Genomic DNA, 17,450 nt, shown 5'->3' on the forward strand with positions numbered 1-17,450 from the left:
AGCACACCGATAGCAATATCTACTCTGGAACGCAGAACAAGCACTGTAGATAGCTCGTTGCGAAATAAATCACAGATAAAATCTCTAGGAGAAAGCCTTAAAATTGCAGGTACCACAAAGATGTACTACCCACTCCCCGCCATCACCCCCTCCCATACACCCCGAACTCCTACTCCCAAAACGCCACAACCCTCGCCTCAATACTCTCCCTCGCCTCCTCCCCCTCACTCCCCCCAACCCTAAACGCCGTATGCGGACACCTCCACCCCCTCTCCTCCCTCCTCGAATCTAACCCCTTGAACACAACCATCTCCCTCGGCTGCATCCCACTCATATACCACCACTCATGCCCCTTCCCCTCCCCCATCCCCATTCTTACTCCCTCATCCTCTTTCTCTCCCTTCTCCCCCACCCCACAACTAATAACATAATTCTCACTCCTATTCCCCGTACGACTAAACTCCCTCAACCTAACCTGATAATCACTCTCCGGCACCGTATTCGCATCGCACACGGCCAGCGGGTCCCGACGCACGCGTTTGAGGGGCCGCCAGCAGTTGAGGAAGGCGTAGCGCGTGGATGTTGTGAAGAGATCGTTGATGTGGGGTGGGAGCGAGAGTTCAGTAAGTGTACCGCTGAGGGCGGATGCGGAGCCCGCGTAGTCGACGTGGGGGTGGCCGGAGGGAATGTCTTGCCATCGGCCGAGGGCGTCTTGGATGCCCTTTGCAGAGGGGGAGGTGTGTGCGCGGATTACGTGGTTGAAGACGTGGACGGTTGAGGCGCCGGTTCTGAGGGTGTTAGTTTTGTGTGCTGAGATCTTGATGTCTGTAATGGAGGATGGGGGTAAGGGTTCATACAGTTTCTTGACTACTTCTTCCAACTCTGGGTAGTATTCTCGTTTTACGTCTTCTTCGCTGCTGTGTCGGTCTACTCTCTGCTTTTGTGGTAGTGTGACGAATGCGAAGCCGTTGACGTCTAGGTCGAATGTCTTATTCGCTTTTCGTACGTCGCGGATGAGCATGGGGCGAGTGTATTCATCTTTGTCGTCGAGGTATTTGACTTTCCATTCTGATTTGGTGATGGGGATGCCGGTGGCAGGGAAGTAGTTTATGTTGGCGACGACATCGGTGTTGTGTGGATCTGGTTGCATGGTAACTTTAGTTAGACAGATTCTCGACCCTAATGATTGTCCTAGAAGTGAGATGCGAGTCAGTTGCAGTAAATCTAGATCTGTCTCACAGCATATGGCTCATTGCGATGTGAACGCGGATCCGCTGGCTAGATGAAGTGGGGTAAGCACATGCAACCAGCGCACGCATGCGACAGCCTTCATCACCACTCGACATCTTAGTGGTGTAGTAATCATTTCTCATTTCTCATAACCTGTGACCACCGTGAATTTTGTCTAAACCCGTTTTAGGCGTCGCTTGGCAAACCTCTACTCTAGAGTATCGTCTTCAAGATGTCGATCTGCTCCATGACGGCACTCTTGCTTGTGCCACCAGTGGCGTTCTTCAGCTCTACCGCGCGCTCGTAGTCTAAGCACTCAACTACGTCGTCGCCTAACCTGGAGTCAATACCCTTCAGCTGCTCCAAGCTCAGCTTGTCCATGGGAACGTTCTGGTCCTCTGCTAGCGCAACAACACGGCCGGAGATGTGATGACCCTCACGGAAAGGCACGCCCTTCCGGACAAGGTAGTCTGCGAACTCTGTGGCCAGCATTTCTGGGGCAAGTGCAGCGTGCATCTTGTCGGCGTTGATCTTCAGGGTCGACAGAACACCGGTGGCGATCTGAATGGAATCGCTGACCGTCTTGATGTGGTCGATTAGAGGCTCAACAGACTCCTGCAGATCCTTGTTGTAGGTCGTAGGAAGACCCTTGATGGTGACATACAAGCCTGCCATGTGTCCGAAAGCACGACCGCTCTTTCCTCGGATGAGTTCCAAAGAATCAGCGTTCTTCTTCTGGGGCATGAGAGAGCTACCAGTAGAGTAGGCATCAGCCAACCGCACGAAGCCAAACTCCAGACTCGAGTATATGATCAGATCTTCCGCCCAGCGCGACATCTTGAGCATGAAGCTCGAGCCCCATTGTAGTGTCTCGAAGACGAAGTCGCGGTCTCCGACAGCGTTGAGGGAGTTTGTGAGCAGGCCCTCAAACCCAAGTTCCTTGGCCATGGCGTCGCGGTCGATGTTGAAGGGGTTACCTGCCAACGCGCCGCAGCCGAGTGGGGAACGGTTGACGCGCTTGATGACTTCGCGGAGGCGCTCGAGCTCGGAGGCGAAAGCGGTGGCATGCGATAGGATCCAGTGCGACCACCGGACGGGCTGTGCCTTCTGGAGATGTGTGTAGCCCGGCATGAGCACGTCGATCTCAGCCTCGGCTCGCTGTACCGATGTCTTGATCAGGAGCTTCAGGTAGCCCTCTAGCGTCCTGAGCTGCTCCCTCAGCCATAACCGCATGTCGGTCGCGACTTGCTCGTTCCTGCTTCGCCCTGTGTGGAGCTTGCCTCCGATGTCCTTGCCGATAATCTCGCTTAGCCGTCGCTCGTTGGCGGTGTGGATGTCTTCATCGTTCGCCTTGACCTCGAAGGAGTTTGACGCCCACTCCTCCTTGATCTGGGCCATGCCCTTCTCGATGGCTGCGAACTCGTCGGCGGTGAGGATGCCATTGTTCTTGTTTGCGCGGGCAAATGCGATAGAGCCGGCGATATCTTCGGCGTAGAAGAGACGGTCGTAGGGGAGGGACGCATTGTATTGCTCCATGACTGGGTCGAGGCCCTCTGCAACGCGTCTTAGCACCAGTCATCTCAAGTGTCGATGGACTCAATAGACCAATGGCTGCACAAACCTGTGAAACGACCTCCCCAAAGCATGTTCTCTGCTACCTTCTTTTCGGATGCCATCTTGAGATCTATGAGAGAATAACGTGTGGAATTGGGCTGTGACTGTTTGCGCGTTCGAGAAAAAGATATGACGCTCCGCATCGGCGGCAGGGGTGCGATAGCGCTAAATTGTCGCGGGGAACTTTCCCTCGTCTCCACATCGGCTGCCCCTCAGCCACAGGCCCATCAGGTACACATCAAGCTTGCAATTTCATCAAAGGAAAGACCTCATGTTAAGATTTCATTCATTCATAAGTAGCGTACGCGCTCTCGACGCGTTTCAAACAGAAGTCCTCCGGGACGCCAAACACGGACTATCCCATTCACTTCCAAAAGGAATCAAGAACTCTAGAGAACCATCTGGAGGAAAGTTTAGCGATACTTCTCATCAGAATCTTTCACGATCAGGGGCTTACAAAAGAAGCGACGCCAATTGGAATTTCTGCGAGAAGTCTCCTGGTTGAACCCAGCTTCTAATAGGCCCGAGTTGGAGAAATGCTCCGGCACATGCTTAGGCGAGTGTGAGGCATCAAGCAGCTCGTTTGCAGAAGCTTGCTCGTATTTTTCTAAGACGGGGGAGTCGCAATATAATGAAGGTGCCGCGCTGTCTTTTCGCTTTCGTTGGGGAATTTGGTCTGGTTTCGTTTGTGGTTGTGGCCGTTGCTCTTGCTGCGCCTGTGGTTGTTGCTGCGATGCGAAGGCTAGGTCTGGAGAAGCTTGTTTCTCAGCGTTGGCTGCTATTCTTTCTATTTCGACAATAGGCACCGGATGCCGAGGTTGTGGGTGCATCAGTTCTTGGTCACAGTATTTGACGATGTGTGGTTGCTCCGGCATTGCTGACATGGTCTCCGGTTGACAGGCTCAGACGGTAGTTGTAAGAAGAAACACCACAGCTGTTGATAATTTATCGCAGCCACTACACCACTACTTAGTGCAAGCATGATGGGATCTGCGCCCGTGTTCCTTGCACACAATGTTGTTGAGGCGCTTTGTGAGTGTGGGGAATGTCTGCCTTTGCTCACTCACCGCCTTTGTAGGTGTCGAAGACGATTTGAGGCTGGGGAAATTTTACTTTTTACTTTTGGGACTGGACGGATATCTCTGCGGTTCGGATGCGCAACCAAGTCGTTCAAATCATCGTATCGTAGATCTCATCACTGTTGTCGTTCCACACCGCTACTATAGTCAAGGAATTGGAATATGTCATTATTCATTACGTCCAGCGTCAGCGGTAGGAGATGCTAGAGAAAACCACTGGGTATACAACTCGGCCAAACACCTCGCATCTTTCCACGGTCTTGCCATGTACCGATCTCTTCAATGGAACTCAAATGCCTCCCACAACTGCACCAATGACACTCAGACCCAACAGCATTGATACCACCCAACTCGCACCCCCACTGATTCTCACACCCGCACTAGCATATCCTCGCTCCTCATCGACCTTTCTCGCACCGACCGCCTTGTCCGTGTTGAAGCAGCCGAACATGCCCATGCCACGTGCACCTTCTTTCTCGTATTCTTCCATCTTCTGTGCCAAGCAACTCTGGACGATGTCTGGTGAATCGGTGATGCAGTATTGGAAGCAGCCGTCGTTGTCTTCGGAGTTGACGATGACTGGGGTTGAGGACGCGGATGGTGATGATGTGGTTGAGTCGGGAGCGGAATAAGTCGCGATCGCGTTGATGTGCCCGTTGCAGCATGCATCTAGTATTGAAGAGTTCGAGCCACCGACAGGTACGGCGCACGACGGGAGGTTGGTGGGTGGTTGAGGGACCGAAGTGAACGGTTGGCACGACATTGTTGTGATGTTACGGAGAGTTTATCGTGTTGACGCGAATAATCGGAATTCCTGAAGAGGCTGTCGAGTAGTTTTGCGAACGTTTCGTAGATAAGTCGCTGTGTAGTCGTAATTCGAGATGTCGTTGTAGGTACTAGACACGACTTGCGCGCTGGTCGAAATGTCTCTCGCAACAAGAAAACGGAAAATGACGAAAGACGATGGATAAGAGAACAACTCCGTCGCTATGCTGAGACTTGACTGAAGGAAACAAGCAAGTTATGTCGCGAATGAAACACAGAGTTGTTCACAGAACAGACTCAAAAGAAAAGAACCGAATGAAAACCGACTGAAGGAAAGAAAGATGGTTGAAGTTGCTGAATACTGTACTGTCATCGCAAGAGCAGAGCCTCATATGTAGACTTCGTACGGTCTAAGAATATCTCAGGTGGATACGCGGGTGGGTAGTCGGCAGCGCGAGATCTAGCGTTACGCGCCGACCCTCTCGGCTGCGCGACGCGTTGGTTGGCCCGTAACGTTCAATGGGATTACGCGCTAAAACCACGGGCAGATCCGAAACAACACGTTTTGTTGTGGTTGAAACGTTGTTATGCTGATTTTGGGTAGCCGTCATGCTCTGTTTTGTCCAATGGGTGTGCTGGGTTTGCTGTGTAGTGAATGTCACGTGCGCGAGATCGAACCATCTGGGTCGCTAACTTGCCGCTGCCTAGACGACTGCAGGGCTGAGTAACGAGGTATGCATATCAGTGGCTGATGGAAAGATTGAACGCGAATAGACCAGGGTTCTCTGATTCGATTCTAATGTGGAGTTCGTCGGGTACAGAAATCCATTCCACGTTCTTGCCCAGGTATAGACTTCCAAGGTTGCGAAGACAATTCTGCTTGACTGGGCGCACTGCGACCATCCTCAACGTGTGAGGTGTTGTACAGGTGGTCCATAGTCGAGGCGTATGACAGCCAAATCCTTTGAACTTGGAGCATGAATCTGACGCGCCATCAACGCCTTCCCACAACAGAACAGACTGAGCCCCATACAATGCGAGACAACTGTCGCAAGCGGTATTAGGTTCAGCTGTTCTCGTCCTCATCTTCATGCGCGACCGCCCATGGGCTTCTCTTGCGCAATGATACGCCCCTTCTCTCAAGAACGAATGGTATTGGCGCTAGGCAAATGGCGATCGCCATCAGTACCAGACTCGCGTTCCTGGTGCCTATGTTCAAGAACAGGTGTCTTCCGACGAGTGGGAATCCAGCACCAGCAAGATTACGAATAAGTCCAATTCCGGCAAGAGCTGATGCTGAGTACGTTTTGTAGGCGTCTTCGGTGTACGTGAGCGTCATCAGAACTAGTTAGAGTGTCAGTGTAGTACGATTGACGTTTGTCATCTCTGTGACTTACTAAGAGTGTAGAATGACCATCCCCAGAACGCGCTGGCGAGAACGGCAAAGAAGGGATGTATGTTCGGCGTTGCGGTGAGCGCGAAAGCCAGAAGAGACACTGGTAACACAATCGCTGCCAGCTTCGCATGATGCACTCGCGCCTCGGGGACGTCGCGATGGCCGGCCTGAGAAACCCGCCTTTGGTAGTATCTTTCCTGTAAGACGTTGGTAGCTAGGCCAAGCGTGATACCGACGACGATTCCAAGGAAGGAGATACCGACGCCGATAGTATCGAAACCGTAACCGTTCGGGCCAAAGATCATGTGAAAGGCTCCGTTAAAAAGGAAGCTCAAGCCGTATAGAAACCCGTTGTAGAGTGCACCGAACTGCACGATAGCTTCAGAGCCCAAGAACCTGAATGGGCGGGCGAGTGCTGTGGTGAACAGCTGTTTCGGTCCTCGTTGCTTCATTTCGTCCGGCACCTCAATCCCATCGTCGCCTGTTTGCTGTCGTAGGGCCCGTGCTCTCCGCAAGAGTATTACACTATGTCTTGTTTCTCCAAGGCTATAGAGCGCGACGACCATGACCACCCAGAAGGTCAAGCAGATGAAAAACATGATGCGGAACACAGTATGCCACGATCGACCATGCGCGATGAAAGAGAAGAGCACAAATCCAGTCGGACTGCCACCTGTCGCTGCCCAGAGAAACCAAGACATTGCTGGCCCGGTATCATGGTGATGAAAAAGATCCGCGATGGTGCCCCCAAAGTTCGAGATTGTCGTGGATGAGAAATAACCCGAGAACAGACGCAAGACAAGGAATGGTCCAAGGCTTTCTACATACGTCGTCCCCAGGAGCAGCAAGAGAAAGATACCATAAGACACAATATAGACAGGTCTTCTTCCAAAGTATTCCGAAAGAGGAGCCAAAGTCATAGGACCAAAAGCCAACCCAAGAACATACATGCTCAGTCCCAGGACCGCGACGCTCGGTGACACGCCCATGTCTTTCGCAAAGTCGCTCGCGACAGGACTAAAGCCACTCGCGCCCCATGAGACACTGAGGTCTATGGGCACGATGGCGGCGACCATCAGCCATTTGCGCGCTTTCGACCAGTTTCGGGGGTCGTCTGGATCGTGGGCTTCGAAAGCTATGACCTTGGCTGGAGGGCTGCGCAGCAGAGGCTGACTCTCTGGTTGAGAAGAGCTCATCACTGCGTAAAAAGGCCACGCAAGCTGACAAGATCCCGAGGATTCCGATGTTTGGTGTTGATGCTTCGGAGGGCAGGTGCATGAGGCGGATTCGGCTCCTCCAGATGATGACGTCACCGGGCATTCGTCCCGGATTAGCACCGAAACGCTGGAAAGCAACTTTTAGGATGAGTACAATACTTTCAATTCTTGCGGTCATGCATCTGTAGCATTACTTTTGCGCGAACTTTTTACAACTTCGACTGACGGGAGCTTAACGCGATGATCTGATGTAGGTAAACTACCTGGGGAGCTGGTGTGTCCATTTAAAGCTCCACGCCGCCCGGGCGTGCTCATCGAATATGTTCCATAGTTCTTTTGATCGTAAAAGGCCATTGCCTTCCCCCTTCTACTTCTTTGCCAAGTTCCCAACTGACAAATACATCAAACTGTTGCAAGCCTTGAAGTTTCTTCAACGGGGTGAACAAGGCATCCTCATAGATATGATACGGTTTAGGACGCGTCCTCCATGTCACCAGGTCGACCCTTATGTATCTTAGGGCCTCCATATTTGATATCGCCTTCCAGGTACGAGTCCAGCAAGACAAGTCGTAAGGCGGTACACCTTTCGCCATCTCCCATAGCATACTTATGTCATCACTTCTCCACTTCAGATGTAGCGATTGAATTGCTTGGAAGTGATGGGTGGGTACAAGTCGATGGAGGCAGAAGAATGCTGTACTGGTAGGAACACAAAAAGTGTTAGATGCGTAGAGATGCTGTATTGATTCGAAATACCTAGCGCAAACACGTTAGTCATATATTGTACACCAGTGAGACCTCAGGTAGGGGAAGAGACATACGCGATCTTGCACGACCGTGGAAAGGCCATAAGCTGCTGAAACTTCGCGCATCTCAAATCGAAGGACGATACCGTCTGGTCGTGATATATCCACAACTCTTTCTCTTCGGGGATGAGCTCCACTTCAAGTTCTTCATTTCCGAGGACGTATGGATAGATCATCGTCCGCAGCTCTGGAGGCAACTTCGTGAAAAATGAGCATTGTGGCTGAGTGGAGAACCCATCCGTTGCTGCGCTCAATGCCGAGACTTCCATCGTGTCAGAGCGCATAGGTGGTAAAGATGCGTTCCAGTCCGCCCGACGCGTGTTCCGCCATTCCATACTTACTCGTCTTCGCTCTTGAAACCTCTTGGCACTGGTCCTATGAAGTCTAGGCTCGATCACTGCCTCGCAGAACTTGCTGAGCACACTCCAGGCCATCTCTTTGATCGATCGCATGACCATTGCCACAGAGTCGATGAAGATGTGGTAAAGGGAGAAAAGGGCGATAACGATACTATGGAATCGACGTCCTGACCGTTCAATACTTGTCATGAATACAAAGAGGTTCACTCCGAAGTCGAATGTGGCCTATAAGTGATACGGTAGACTGGTGCCTAGTCACCCTGGTGTGGCAAAGCCATTGCGGCACAGCATCATCCAGGTCGGGGCGTGGCTTATGCAAGGTGCCCCTCAACTGAGACCGTGACACAACTAGCTCCTTGCGGACCCAATAGAGCCCATGGCTGGATAGGCTCTGTTTGGTCGAGTGAAGTTTGACTCCATAGTGTAATTTGTTCAATGAGAAAAACATCATTGCATGGGCAACCAGTCACTCACGCCTATTCCTCGCGTGATTTCGAAAGGCCATGTCTTTCCTCCACTCTCTCGTCGAAGGGCTCCATCTTCGCCCCAACTAGTGTATACCGCAAATCTTTTCAAACCCCTCAGAGTTTCCAGCGGAGTAAAGAGGACATGTTCATATGCAGCGTCCATATATGGCGCCCAGATCACCATGTCGACCTCCATATACTCTAGTGCTCCCATTCTTGATATTTCCAACCACATTGAAGACCAACATGAAGCATTATACGGTGGATCGCCTTCAAGAAATTTGTGCATCTCGTGTGTCGAAAGATACGCCCATCTCAAATTCATGCAACGAATGCTTTGGAACCAACGCGGAGGAAGAATACGGTGAAGAGCGAAGAAGGCGGTAAGGCTGGGAATTTGAAAGGTGTTTTCGCTATAGACGTATTGTGCGGCTTCGACGTAGCTTTAGTATATTTAGTCAGATACTGTATCATCGAGCAGTAACGTTATTCATGTGAGGAATTTACTTTACTCACGCAGTTTTGCACGACGCTGGAAACCCGAGCAGCTTCCTTGCTTGTACGCAACTCAGCGTGAATGGAATCTCGTCGTCGTTCTCCTCACCCATCTGACGCTGAAGCTGTTTATCGTCCTGACCATGGAGCTCAAGCCGGAGGGCTTCACCGCCCATGGCGTATGTGTAAATAAGCCTTCGCAGCTCGAGAGGCAGCTTCGCGAAGAACGGCGATTGCTGTTGTGCGAATACGTCGGCGGTTAAACAAAAGTCAAAGGCGTCCTCAGGTTTTTGTTTTACCTCGGGAAGTCGTGCGTTCCAAGCAGCACAAGCTTCTGCTCGCAGTCTATCGTGGTACTCTTTTCGCTTCCGCGCGCTTTTCTTCAGTCCGCGGTCAACAGGCGCGACAATGAATGTTGCGATAATTTTGTCCTTGAGTGAGCGCATCAGTGTTGAAAGAGAGCGCATGATGGTATAGCCGGAATTACTGGTTTGATGCTTCCTTTGGAAGAGCTTGCGAGGTTGTCTTCAGCGATGCGTACCCAGCTGCGGCGTCAAGGCTAACACCAACCGTAGAATGTCAAAAGAGAACAAGGTCGCAGTACAGAAGTGTATGCACAGGGTGGCGCTGTCTGATGCTCTGCAATCGCCCATGCAAGGAGGGAATACTTGTGCTGAAAGTGGCACGGCATGGGGCGCGGCTTTGGCTAGCGAGGAAAAGACCAGGCAGCAGTTGGGAGGCGCTTACCCCAATTCGCGCAGCCATCAAAACACCTGTATCATCAAAAGAAGGGAAAAAGCGGATAGCAAGACTGCCTACCTACGTAGTAATCGAGGCACCAGATGCAGACGGTAGGACGGGCTCAAGGTTCCATTAACCACTCAGGTGCACATCTGACCAACTCTGAGTAGTTTTGAGGAGGATATCGTCCTATGTATGCTCTGTAGTATATTCGTAAATGATAGTCTGCATCATTGAAGGTTGCGGAGTTGCGAGGACACGCGCGTGTATGATGACGGGTACGCGATGACAACCTTGGAAGAAAACGCGTTCCGGCATAGCTGGTTAGAAACAGAGCTAGTCACCAGCACGGCACCACAGCGACGTCAACGACCTCTGCACACCCTCAGTGCCAATGTGAATTTCAACCTGCACCAACGGGCCATGCAGTGCGGCCTGTTTACTCATCGCGTCTTCGACAGCAACATGTAGGCCGTCCCGTCCTCCAACAGACCCTGTCCTCGGTCGCTTTCACGCCGAAGGGCCGAGTAGCGCGTCTTCCCCATAGCAGTCTCTCCTCCTTTACCCCGGATTACGGCCAGGATCATCGAGCTTAGCTTCAATTAATTTTCCCGTGTACCTGGATACGGCTTGTATAAGAACGAGGAGCGAAGTACTTCTGAGGACATGTAGTGCTCGTTGGCGCCTTCCATTCACAATATGCGCTCTACCACAGCGACCGCAGCGGCGCTCTTGCTGTCTTCGAAAGCATGGGCTTTTCTGAACGCGAGTCAGAACAATCAAAGTCTAACCATTGCCAACGATCGTTTGGTTGCGTCGGTGAGCAAGACAAGAGGATATATCAATGTTCTTACTCTTGACGGCCAGAACCTCCTCGGGACGGAAGATGGCAACACTGGAGTCGGTCCATATCTCGATTGTTACTGCACACCATCTGGCTTCTGGACACCAGGCCGGGGAAGCAATGTTCAGTACCAGCTGTTCAACGGCAGGGATTCTACTAATACTTCGTATGGGGGTATCAGCATGGGCGAGACATACGCTCCGACCGGTCAGAGGCTAGAGCAGTACTGGTTCCTGAGAGAAGGGGAAACAGGGCTACATACCTTCAGCCGTGTGGTGTACAACAACAAGACCACTCCATTCTTGCGCAACCTGCAAGAGTTCCGCACACTGTTCAGGCCAAACCATGAACCCGCGCTCTTCACGCACTTCATTACCAACGAGAAGTTTGCTGCACCCCGCCCAGATACCGAGGGACAAGTCACTGTTCAAGACGCTACATGGTGGCTGGCCAATAAGGAAGATCCGTACGTGACGGGCGTAGGAGACTACTTCACGAAGTACACCTTCCAAGACACATGGCGCGATCACAAGGCCCATGGTATGTACGCCGACGGTACTGGTAGCGCCAATGGCTCAACCTACGGCGCCTGGCTTGTACACAACACTGTCGAAACTTACTTCAACGGTCCCGTGCATTCTGACCTCGTCGTCGATGGCATCGTATACAACTACATGGTCTCCAACCATCACGGCGATCAAACGCCCAACATCACCGATGGCTTCGACCGTACCTTTGGGCCGCAGTACTTCCACTTCAACTCAGGCGGGTCGCTCGAAGAACTCCGGGAAGATGCTGAACAGTATGGTCTCCGTCCAGAATGGAACGCCGAGTTCTACGATTCCATCGCAAAGCACGTTCCAAACCTCGTCCCCACCTCCGGTCGTGGTACCTTGAACGCAAAGATCAACCTGCCCGCCGGAGCCAAGAACCCCATCGCCATCCTCACAGAGAGCGGCCACGACTTCCAAGACAACGTCTTCGACACAAAAGCATACCAATACTGGGAAGACATTTCTCCTGCCGGCGAAGTCACCATCCCGCGTGTGAAAGCAGGGAATTACCGTCTGACAATCTACGCCGACGGCATCTTCGGCGACTACATCCAAGACGACGTTGCCGTCACCGCTGGAGAAGCCACTTCCATAGCAGCGACATGGACCCCCGAGTCCGCCGGCACAGAACTCTTCCGCATCGGTACCCCCGATAAGTCCTCGGGCGAGTACCGCCACGGCTACGCCCAGTCCCCTACGCATCCCCTCCTCACAGAAGAATACCGCCTCTACTGGGGCGCCTACGATTTCATCGACGAGTTCCCCGAAGGCGTGACGTACAAAGTCGGTACGGACGACGCGTCTCAAGCGCTCAACTACGTCCACTGGGCTGTCTATGGCGGAAAAGCGAACTACGAGCGTCCCGAGCCTGTGCCTGATCATCCGTATAACTGGACGATTCTGTTCGATGCCAAAGCAAATGAACTCAAGAACAGGACTACGGCGACGTTTACGGTACAGCTTGCGGGTGCGAAAACGGCGGCGGGGAATACGGATGTGTTTAATGCCAGTGAGCCGTATTCGAATCTGCCGTATACGGTTAATGTGAATGGGGTGGATCTTGAGCCTTGGATTATTCCGTGAGTCCTCCACTGTCCGTTATGCATTATCAATCGTACAGTGTACTAACAACCATACAAGATACAACCAATCCTCATCCTGCGCCGTCCGCTCAGCAGTCATATGCTACAACCTCGCACACAAGTTCCTTTTCCCTTCGTCCATGCTGAAGGAAGGGGAAAACAGCTTGATACTCAGCCTGCCGTACAACGGAACCAACTACGAGAGTGCGTTGTTGCCTGAAGCGGTATATGTCCAGTATGACGCGATGAGATTGGAGGTAAAGTAGATGGAAACAAGAAATAGGATATTTGCTCTATCGAAGCTCGATATATGAGAAAAGGACAATCAACGCCGTGATTATGCACCGCTAAATGTACATTTGCTCTTCCCTTTGCCATCGATGGGTGTATCCAATGATAAGGCTAAGCTACTTCTTCTACCATACGTCCACTGAAAGGCTTCTGGGTCCCTTTCTGCGTCTCCCCGGAGAATACTCTGCCGACAGGGGCTTGGAGCCACTCGTCTGGCACAGCAAGTTGAGTCCCCTTGGCGTTCTGGATGTATCGTACGTAGAGTGGGTTCGCTCGCTCAGGCTCCTGTTCGATCTCCTCGCCATCTTCGTTGAGCTCGATCATGGATTTACGGCCGCGCTTCGGGGGTTGTTTCTTGAGGAGGCGGTTGATCGTGTCAAGCTAGAGTGGGAGGTCAGTAACTGTAAATACAAGAAGATGCTGCGTTCAACAAACCTTCTCCTCTTCGTTCCTCTTCTCGCTGAGGTTCTTCCTCCGCCTTGCCATTTCTGCCCTTCGCATAGCGTGCTCTTCGGCTGTGAGGTGTTTCTTCTTCTGTGCCTCGTTCGAGAGGGCCAGGAGAGCGCCGTCTTCTTCTTCGTTAATCAGGGCGCGTTGACGCTTCGTCATCTTGCTGACGTCGGGGGTCTGGTCGCGGCTGAGGTCTTCGTCGCTGTCCATTTCGTCCATGTCGCCGCCTGGTGTGACGCCCATGTCGTCGTCTTCCTCGCCCTCAGCATCTTCGTCTTCGCCCTCTGCGTCTTCCTCCTCAAGATCCGAGTCGGGGTCGCTGAGGTCGTCGTCATCGTCGTCGTCCATGGCCATTTCCTTGGCCTCGACTTTGTCTTGGGCCTTTGTGAGCTTTATGGCTGGCGCTGGCTGGACGGGGATCCCTCTGCTCGCATTTACGGTGATGCGTGGTGCTGGCGCTGGCGTGTCCTCCATGTCGTCATCTTCATCTCCCTCGGCGTCCATGTCCTCATCCTCGTCTCCTTCAGCGTCTGGCTCATCGGAGTCGTCATCCACATCCATGGCATCAACCTCCTCGGCGTCGTCGTCATCTTCGTCTTCGTCGTCCTCGCTGTCGATCTCCCGCACTACGCGACTACTCCTGGATGCGCGTTTGCCCGCGACTATGTTCTGCCTGCTGACGCCTGCCTTTGGTACGACTCCACCAGTGGCCTGTCTGAGCTTATTGGGTGATGACTTGACGGTGAGGTGGATCGACTGGCGCGTCTCTTCGGGCGAGGAGCGCTGTATGACAGCCGCAGCGGGCGACTGGTTGGCAGTGCCGCGGCGAGGGCGGGTCGAGGAAGCGGTAGGGGCACTGGAGGCTGTTAGAGGAGCTGGCGGTGCGCGCGCGCGGAGGCGAGGCATGATTGCAGAGGAGCGAAGTGCGAGGCCGGCAAAAGCGGGAGAAGGCAGTCAGGAAGGATTGCGACGGCGTCAGATAGGCCGTCGGGTCCGTTGGCCTGGGGCAGGGGTGTGCAGGCGGGTGGCACAACGGTGGTGGTGAGAGGGGCGCCGCTGGGGGCAGTGACGGCCTCTTGGGGATGTTGTACTCGCTGCGCTTCCCTTGGCGATGGGTGCAAGCTATTCGCTCGCCTTGTCAGCCACATACCTGGTGCTGTTTCCTCGCTGGTCCCATCCCTCGCCCTCGGATTCGTCATGCTCGGTGCTTATCCGTCGCATTCGTTTCGCCGCGCGATCTGCCATCTTTGCTATTGTTAAGATGATATCCTCTAGATTAAAAGTGGTTCCAATGGCGTGTTGCGACAATTCTACGCGTGTTGGTCATCGGCCATTCCATCAACCTTCAGATGGAGATTCGCCGGGATCTTCCCCAGGTCCGATTAGGCCCAAAGTGGCTAGCGCGATTACTCCCTTATATAGAACGATGACTTTGCTCGCATCACAACACTGAGAAGAGATTACAATTCTGGTAACACCACCCGTCGCTTGCAAATAGTTTGAGCACAGATTATAAGGAATGCTGTATATTAGCACTACATCGGGCGACTAACTAAATCGACCACCACTAACCCACTGCTCAAGTAAACACAGCCTTCAGAGTCTCCTCAAGATCTTCCTTGGGTACGCCCAGCTTCTCGTTCCAAAGACCCATGGATGAGAAGTCGCCCAATTGTAGCTCCTTGCCAAACGTAGCGCCCTGGATCAAGTACATGATACCGCTGTGATCTCCCGACTGGAGCTTGGCACGTCCTTGCTCGATGTGCTCCTTCACATTGACCTTGTTGACAGTCCACTTCGTACCAGTGACCTTCTCTGCTGCGGCCAAGATCTCCTTTTGCGTTGTCTGAAATCCACTGATGTAGACATATTGGTTCTTAGTCAAGTCGGAGTTCTTGAGTGCGTTGACGGTTGCGATACCGATTTGGTTGAGGTTGGTGCTTGTGAAAACAGCTTCACCATCATCGAAGAGGGTAGCAGTCTTTGACTTGCCGTCAAAGCCCAAGAACGCTACCCTGAGGCCCCAGTCGAAGAAAGGGCCAGTGGCAATGCCAGTCCAGCTAATCTCCTTTTCCTTGGTCTTGAGGTATCTGATCGTCTCGAACTTGGGCTCAAATACGGGCACGATCTCGCGAGCGCGCTCGTCATAGACGTTGCTTCCATACTCTGAAGGAAGGAAGCGCTTCACGCCCGCTGCGATCGCGGCATCGATCAACTTGTTTTGGTCGCCCAGTGCCATGCCGCCGACGAGTGACAGAACAGCATCCTGGCCCTGGAAAGCTTCCTTCAAGCTGTCGTGGGACTCGTAGTTCGCGCGAATGACTTTGACGCCTTCGGGAAAGGTCGAGCTGGAGCCTTGGCGCGAGAGGACAGTTGTGTTGAATGAGGAATCCTTGAGGAAGGCGTTCAAAATGGAGGGACCAAGGTTGCCACTCGCCTGGTATTGTTAGTTATCGTATACAGTAGAAGTCTGGCAGGCATACATACACCGATGATGATGACGTTCTTGATAGACATGTTTGATAAGTGTTGATGGTGGAGTCTGAATAGATGCGATATCTGTGATAGAATGTAGAGTATATAATGGTCTTAATGCTGTGGGTGTCGTTGACTGTGTGGCTTACTTCACCGGTGAAGACGCTCTCTTATGTATACCACGACGAAGACGTGATTATGCATAGCTATGATGCAGGTACAGGGCCCCACATCCCCAAATCCGCGCTGCTTGTAAATCTGCGTCGTACAACCGCGTTACCTTAGTAATGAAGGCTGAACCAAAGCCGCACATGGCATGCAGCTCAATCATTGTGGCGCCATTGCTTACGACACTAGTCTTGGTCGACATCCAGGTGCTTGGGTAGGTGTAAGGCCGGTGTACTTAATCTCTCCGACAACCACTCTCCAGAAGCTTCGCTGCGGAAGTAGTGCATGGTAAGGGCTCTATCGCCGAAGGTCAATCTCGTAATTACGCCGATATTATCATGCCAATAGATCAGGTTCAAGTCGATAGAAGGCTGATGTTGGGGTTGCTTAGCACATCTCGCGGAAATGCACCGTCACGCCAAGGCGCTAGCCTGATCCAGATCATGACTGTGGAAGTCGCGCGCACGCGCCGTCGTCATCCATCTCCTAAAGCTGTCACTATCTTTCCCACCGTCTTCGTCACATCGCCATACCAAAAAAACACGTCTTGATTAATACGTTGCAGAGCCACTGGTATTGCAGCAAGATGAATCTTTACATTCCGACCTCAATCCAGAGCGAACGCGCGTTCAATCTTCATCGCCAAGACTCATCCTGTTCTCGATGATCCCCCATCTCTCAAGCTGCATGAGCAGCTCGAGTGGATCTGCTGCGTTCCAAGCGCTGATTTCCCACTCTGTACGATTCCTCCCGCCTCCTTTGTCGTACACCCAGGGTATCTTCTCAATGGTCCACACAAGCTCTCGTTGCGACGCGTTCAATAGACGGATGTACTCCCTCGCTTTCATAACTGCGTCTTTAGTCCCCTTTCGCCGAACTTTCATCACCGACGCTACCACATACATTCCCGGACATCTCGTGTTGAGGCGCAGCTTCGTGTGCATTCGGTCGATATCCGTCAAGATCGCGTGGTACGCATGCTTGTTGAGACCGAGGGCGTCCATTTCAGGTGTATGAGGCGGATAGATGGGATGTCTGAATCCGAAGCGCAGTACTCGGAGTCTGGTTCCTCGCTCCACCGTCTGACGGCATTCCAATCTTCTGTTATGCTCGTAGCTGATTCTGTTCACGGCACTAGGAAACTGCTCCTTCCACGCCCGATCATCGCTCACCAGCGCGGCAATGATATCTTGCTTCAGTGTAGTGTCGGCATACTGCTTCCTCCTATTCACTAGAGGGTCGTCTTCCATCTCAGCCAGATACTTTGCATATGTACTGCGCCGCGTGCTGGCATTGATGCTTGCTCTCATCCAGGCTCGAAAGTAAGGATCGACACCGTATCGATCGATATTGGCACTCAGAACCTCCCGCTTACGAAGCGGGACAGCTTTGGGACAAAGAGGATATGGCTTCGAAC

The 17,450-nt window shown here is 52.5% G+C and overlaps 7 protein-coding genes across 7 annotated transcripts; 1 reads left to right on the forward strand and 6 right to left on the reverse strand.

The window, feature by feature from the left end:
* Positions 1–169: 169 nt before the first annotated feature.
* On the reverse strand, positions 170–1,150 carry J4E79_010550 (uncharacterized protein; the record flags this gene model as incomplete). The annotated part of the gene is made up of 1 exon (XM_049359387.1): positions 170–1,150. One exon carries the CDS (start codon positions 1,148–1,150, stop codon positions 170–172), a length of 981 nt encoding a protein of 326 aa, XP_049206198.1.
* Positions 1,151–1,443: 293 nt separating this feature from the next.
* J4E79_010551 (uncharacterized protein) lies at positions 1,444–2,906 on the reverse strand (the record flags this gene model as incomplete). Its single annotated transcript, XM_049359388.1, has 2 exons — positions 1,444–2,783; positions 2,852–2,906. The coding sequence occupies 2 exons, from the start codon at positions 2,904–2,906 to the stop codon at positions 1,444–1,446; spliced, it is 1,395 nt and encodes a 464-aa protein (XP_049206199.1).
* A 1,306-nt stretch (positions 2,907–4,212) lies between these two features.
* Positions 4,213–4,686, reverse strand: J4E79_010552 (uncharacterized protein; the record flags this gene model as incomplete). Its single annotated transcript, XM_049359389.1, has 1 exon — positions 4,213–4,686. The coding sequence occupies one exon, from the start codon at positions 4,684–4,686 to the stop codon at positions 4,213–4,215; it is 474 nt and encodes a 157-aa protein (XP_049206200.1).
* A 1,068-nt stretch (positions 4,687–5,754) lies between these two features.
* J4E79_010553 (uncharacterized protein) lies at positions 5,755–6,536 on the reverse strand (the record flags this gene model as incomplete). The annotated part of the gene is made up of 2 exons (XM_049359390.1): positions 5,755–6,032; positions 6,086–6,536. The coding sequence occupies 2 exons, from the start codon at positions 6,534–6,536 to the stop codon at positions 5,755–5,757; spliced, it is 729 nt and encodes a 242-aa protein (XP_049206201.1).
* Positions 6,537–10,868: 4,332 nt separating this feature from the next.
* J4E79_010554 (uncharacterized protein) lies at positions 10,869–12,915 on the forward strand (the record flags this gene model as incomplete). The annotated part of the gene is made up of 2 exons (XM_049359391.1): positions 10,869–12,646; positions 12,708–12,915. The coding sequence occupies 2 exons, from the start codon at positions 10,869–10,871 to the stop codon at positions 12,913–12,915; spliced, it is 1,986 nt and encodes a 661-aa protein (XP_049206202.1).
* A 136-nt stretch (positions 12,916–13,051) lies between these two features.
* On the reverse strand, positions 13,052–14,296 carry J4E79_010555 (uncharacterized protein; the record flags this gene model as incomplete). The annotated part of the gene is made up of 2 exons (XM_049359392.1): positions 13,052–13,321; positions 13,376–14,296. 2 exons carry the CDS (start codon positions 14,294–14,296, stop codon positions 13,052–13,054), a joined length of 1,191 nt encoding a protein of 396 aa, XP_049206203.1.
* A 673-nt stretch (positions 14,297–14,969) lies between these two features.
* On the reverse strand, positions 14,970–15,907 carry J4E79_010556 (uncharacterized protein; the record flags this gene model as incomplete). The annotated part of the gene is made up of 2 exons (XM_049359393.1): positions 14,970–15,827; positions 15,878–15,907. 2 exons carry the CDS (start codon positions 15,905–15,907, stop codon positions 14,970–14,972), a joined length of 888 nt encoding a protein of 295 aa, XP_049206204.1.
* Between the last annotated feature and the right edge of the window lie 1,543 nt (positions 15,908–17,450).

This window comes from Alternaria viburni (genome assembly GCF_023758015.1).
Source record: "Alternaria viburni strain BMP 2772 chromosome Unknown scaffold_31, whole genome shotgun sequence".
Classification (NCBI taxonomy): Eukaryota; Fungi; Ascomycota; class Dothideomycetes; order Pleosporales; family Pleosporaceae; genus Alternaria; species Alternaria viburni.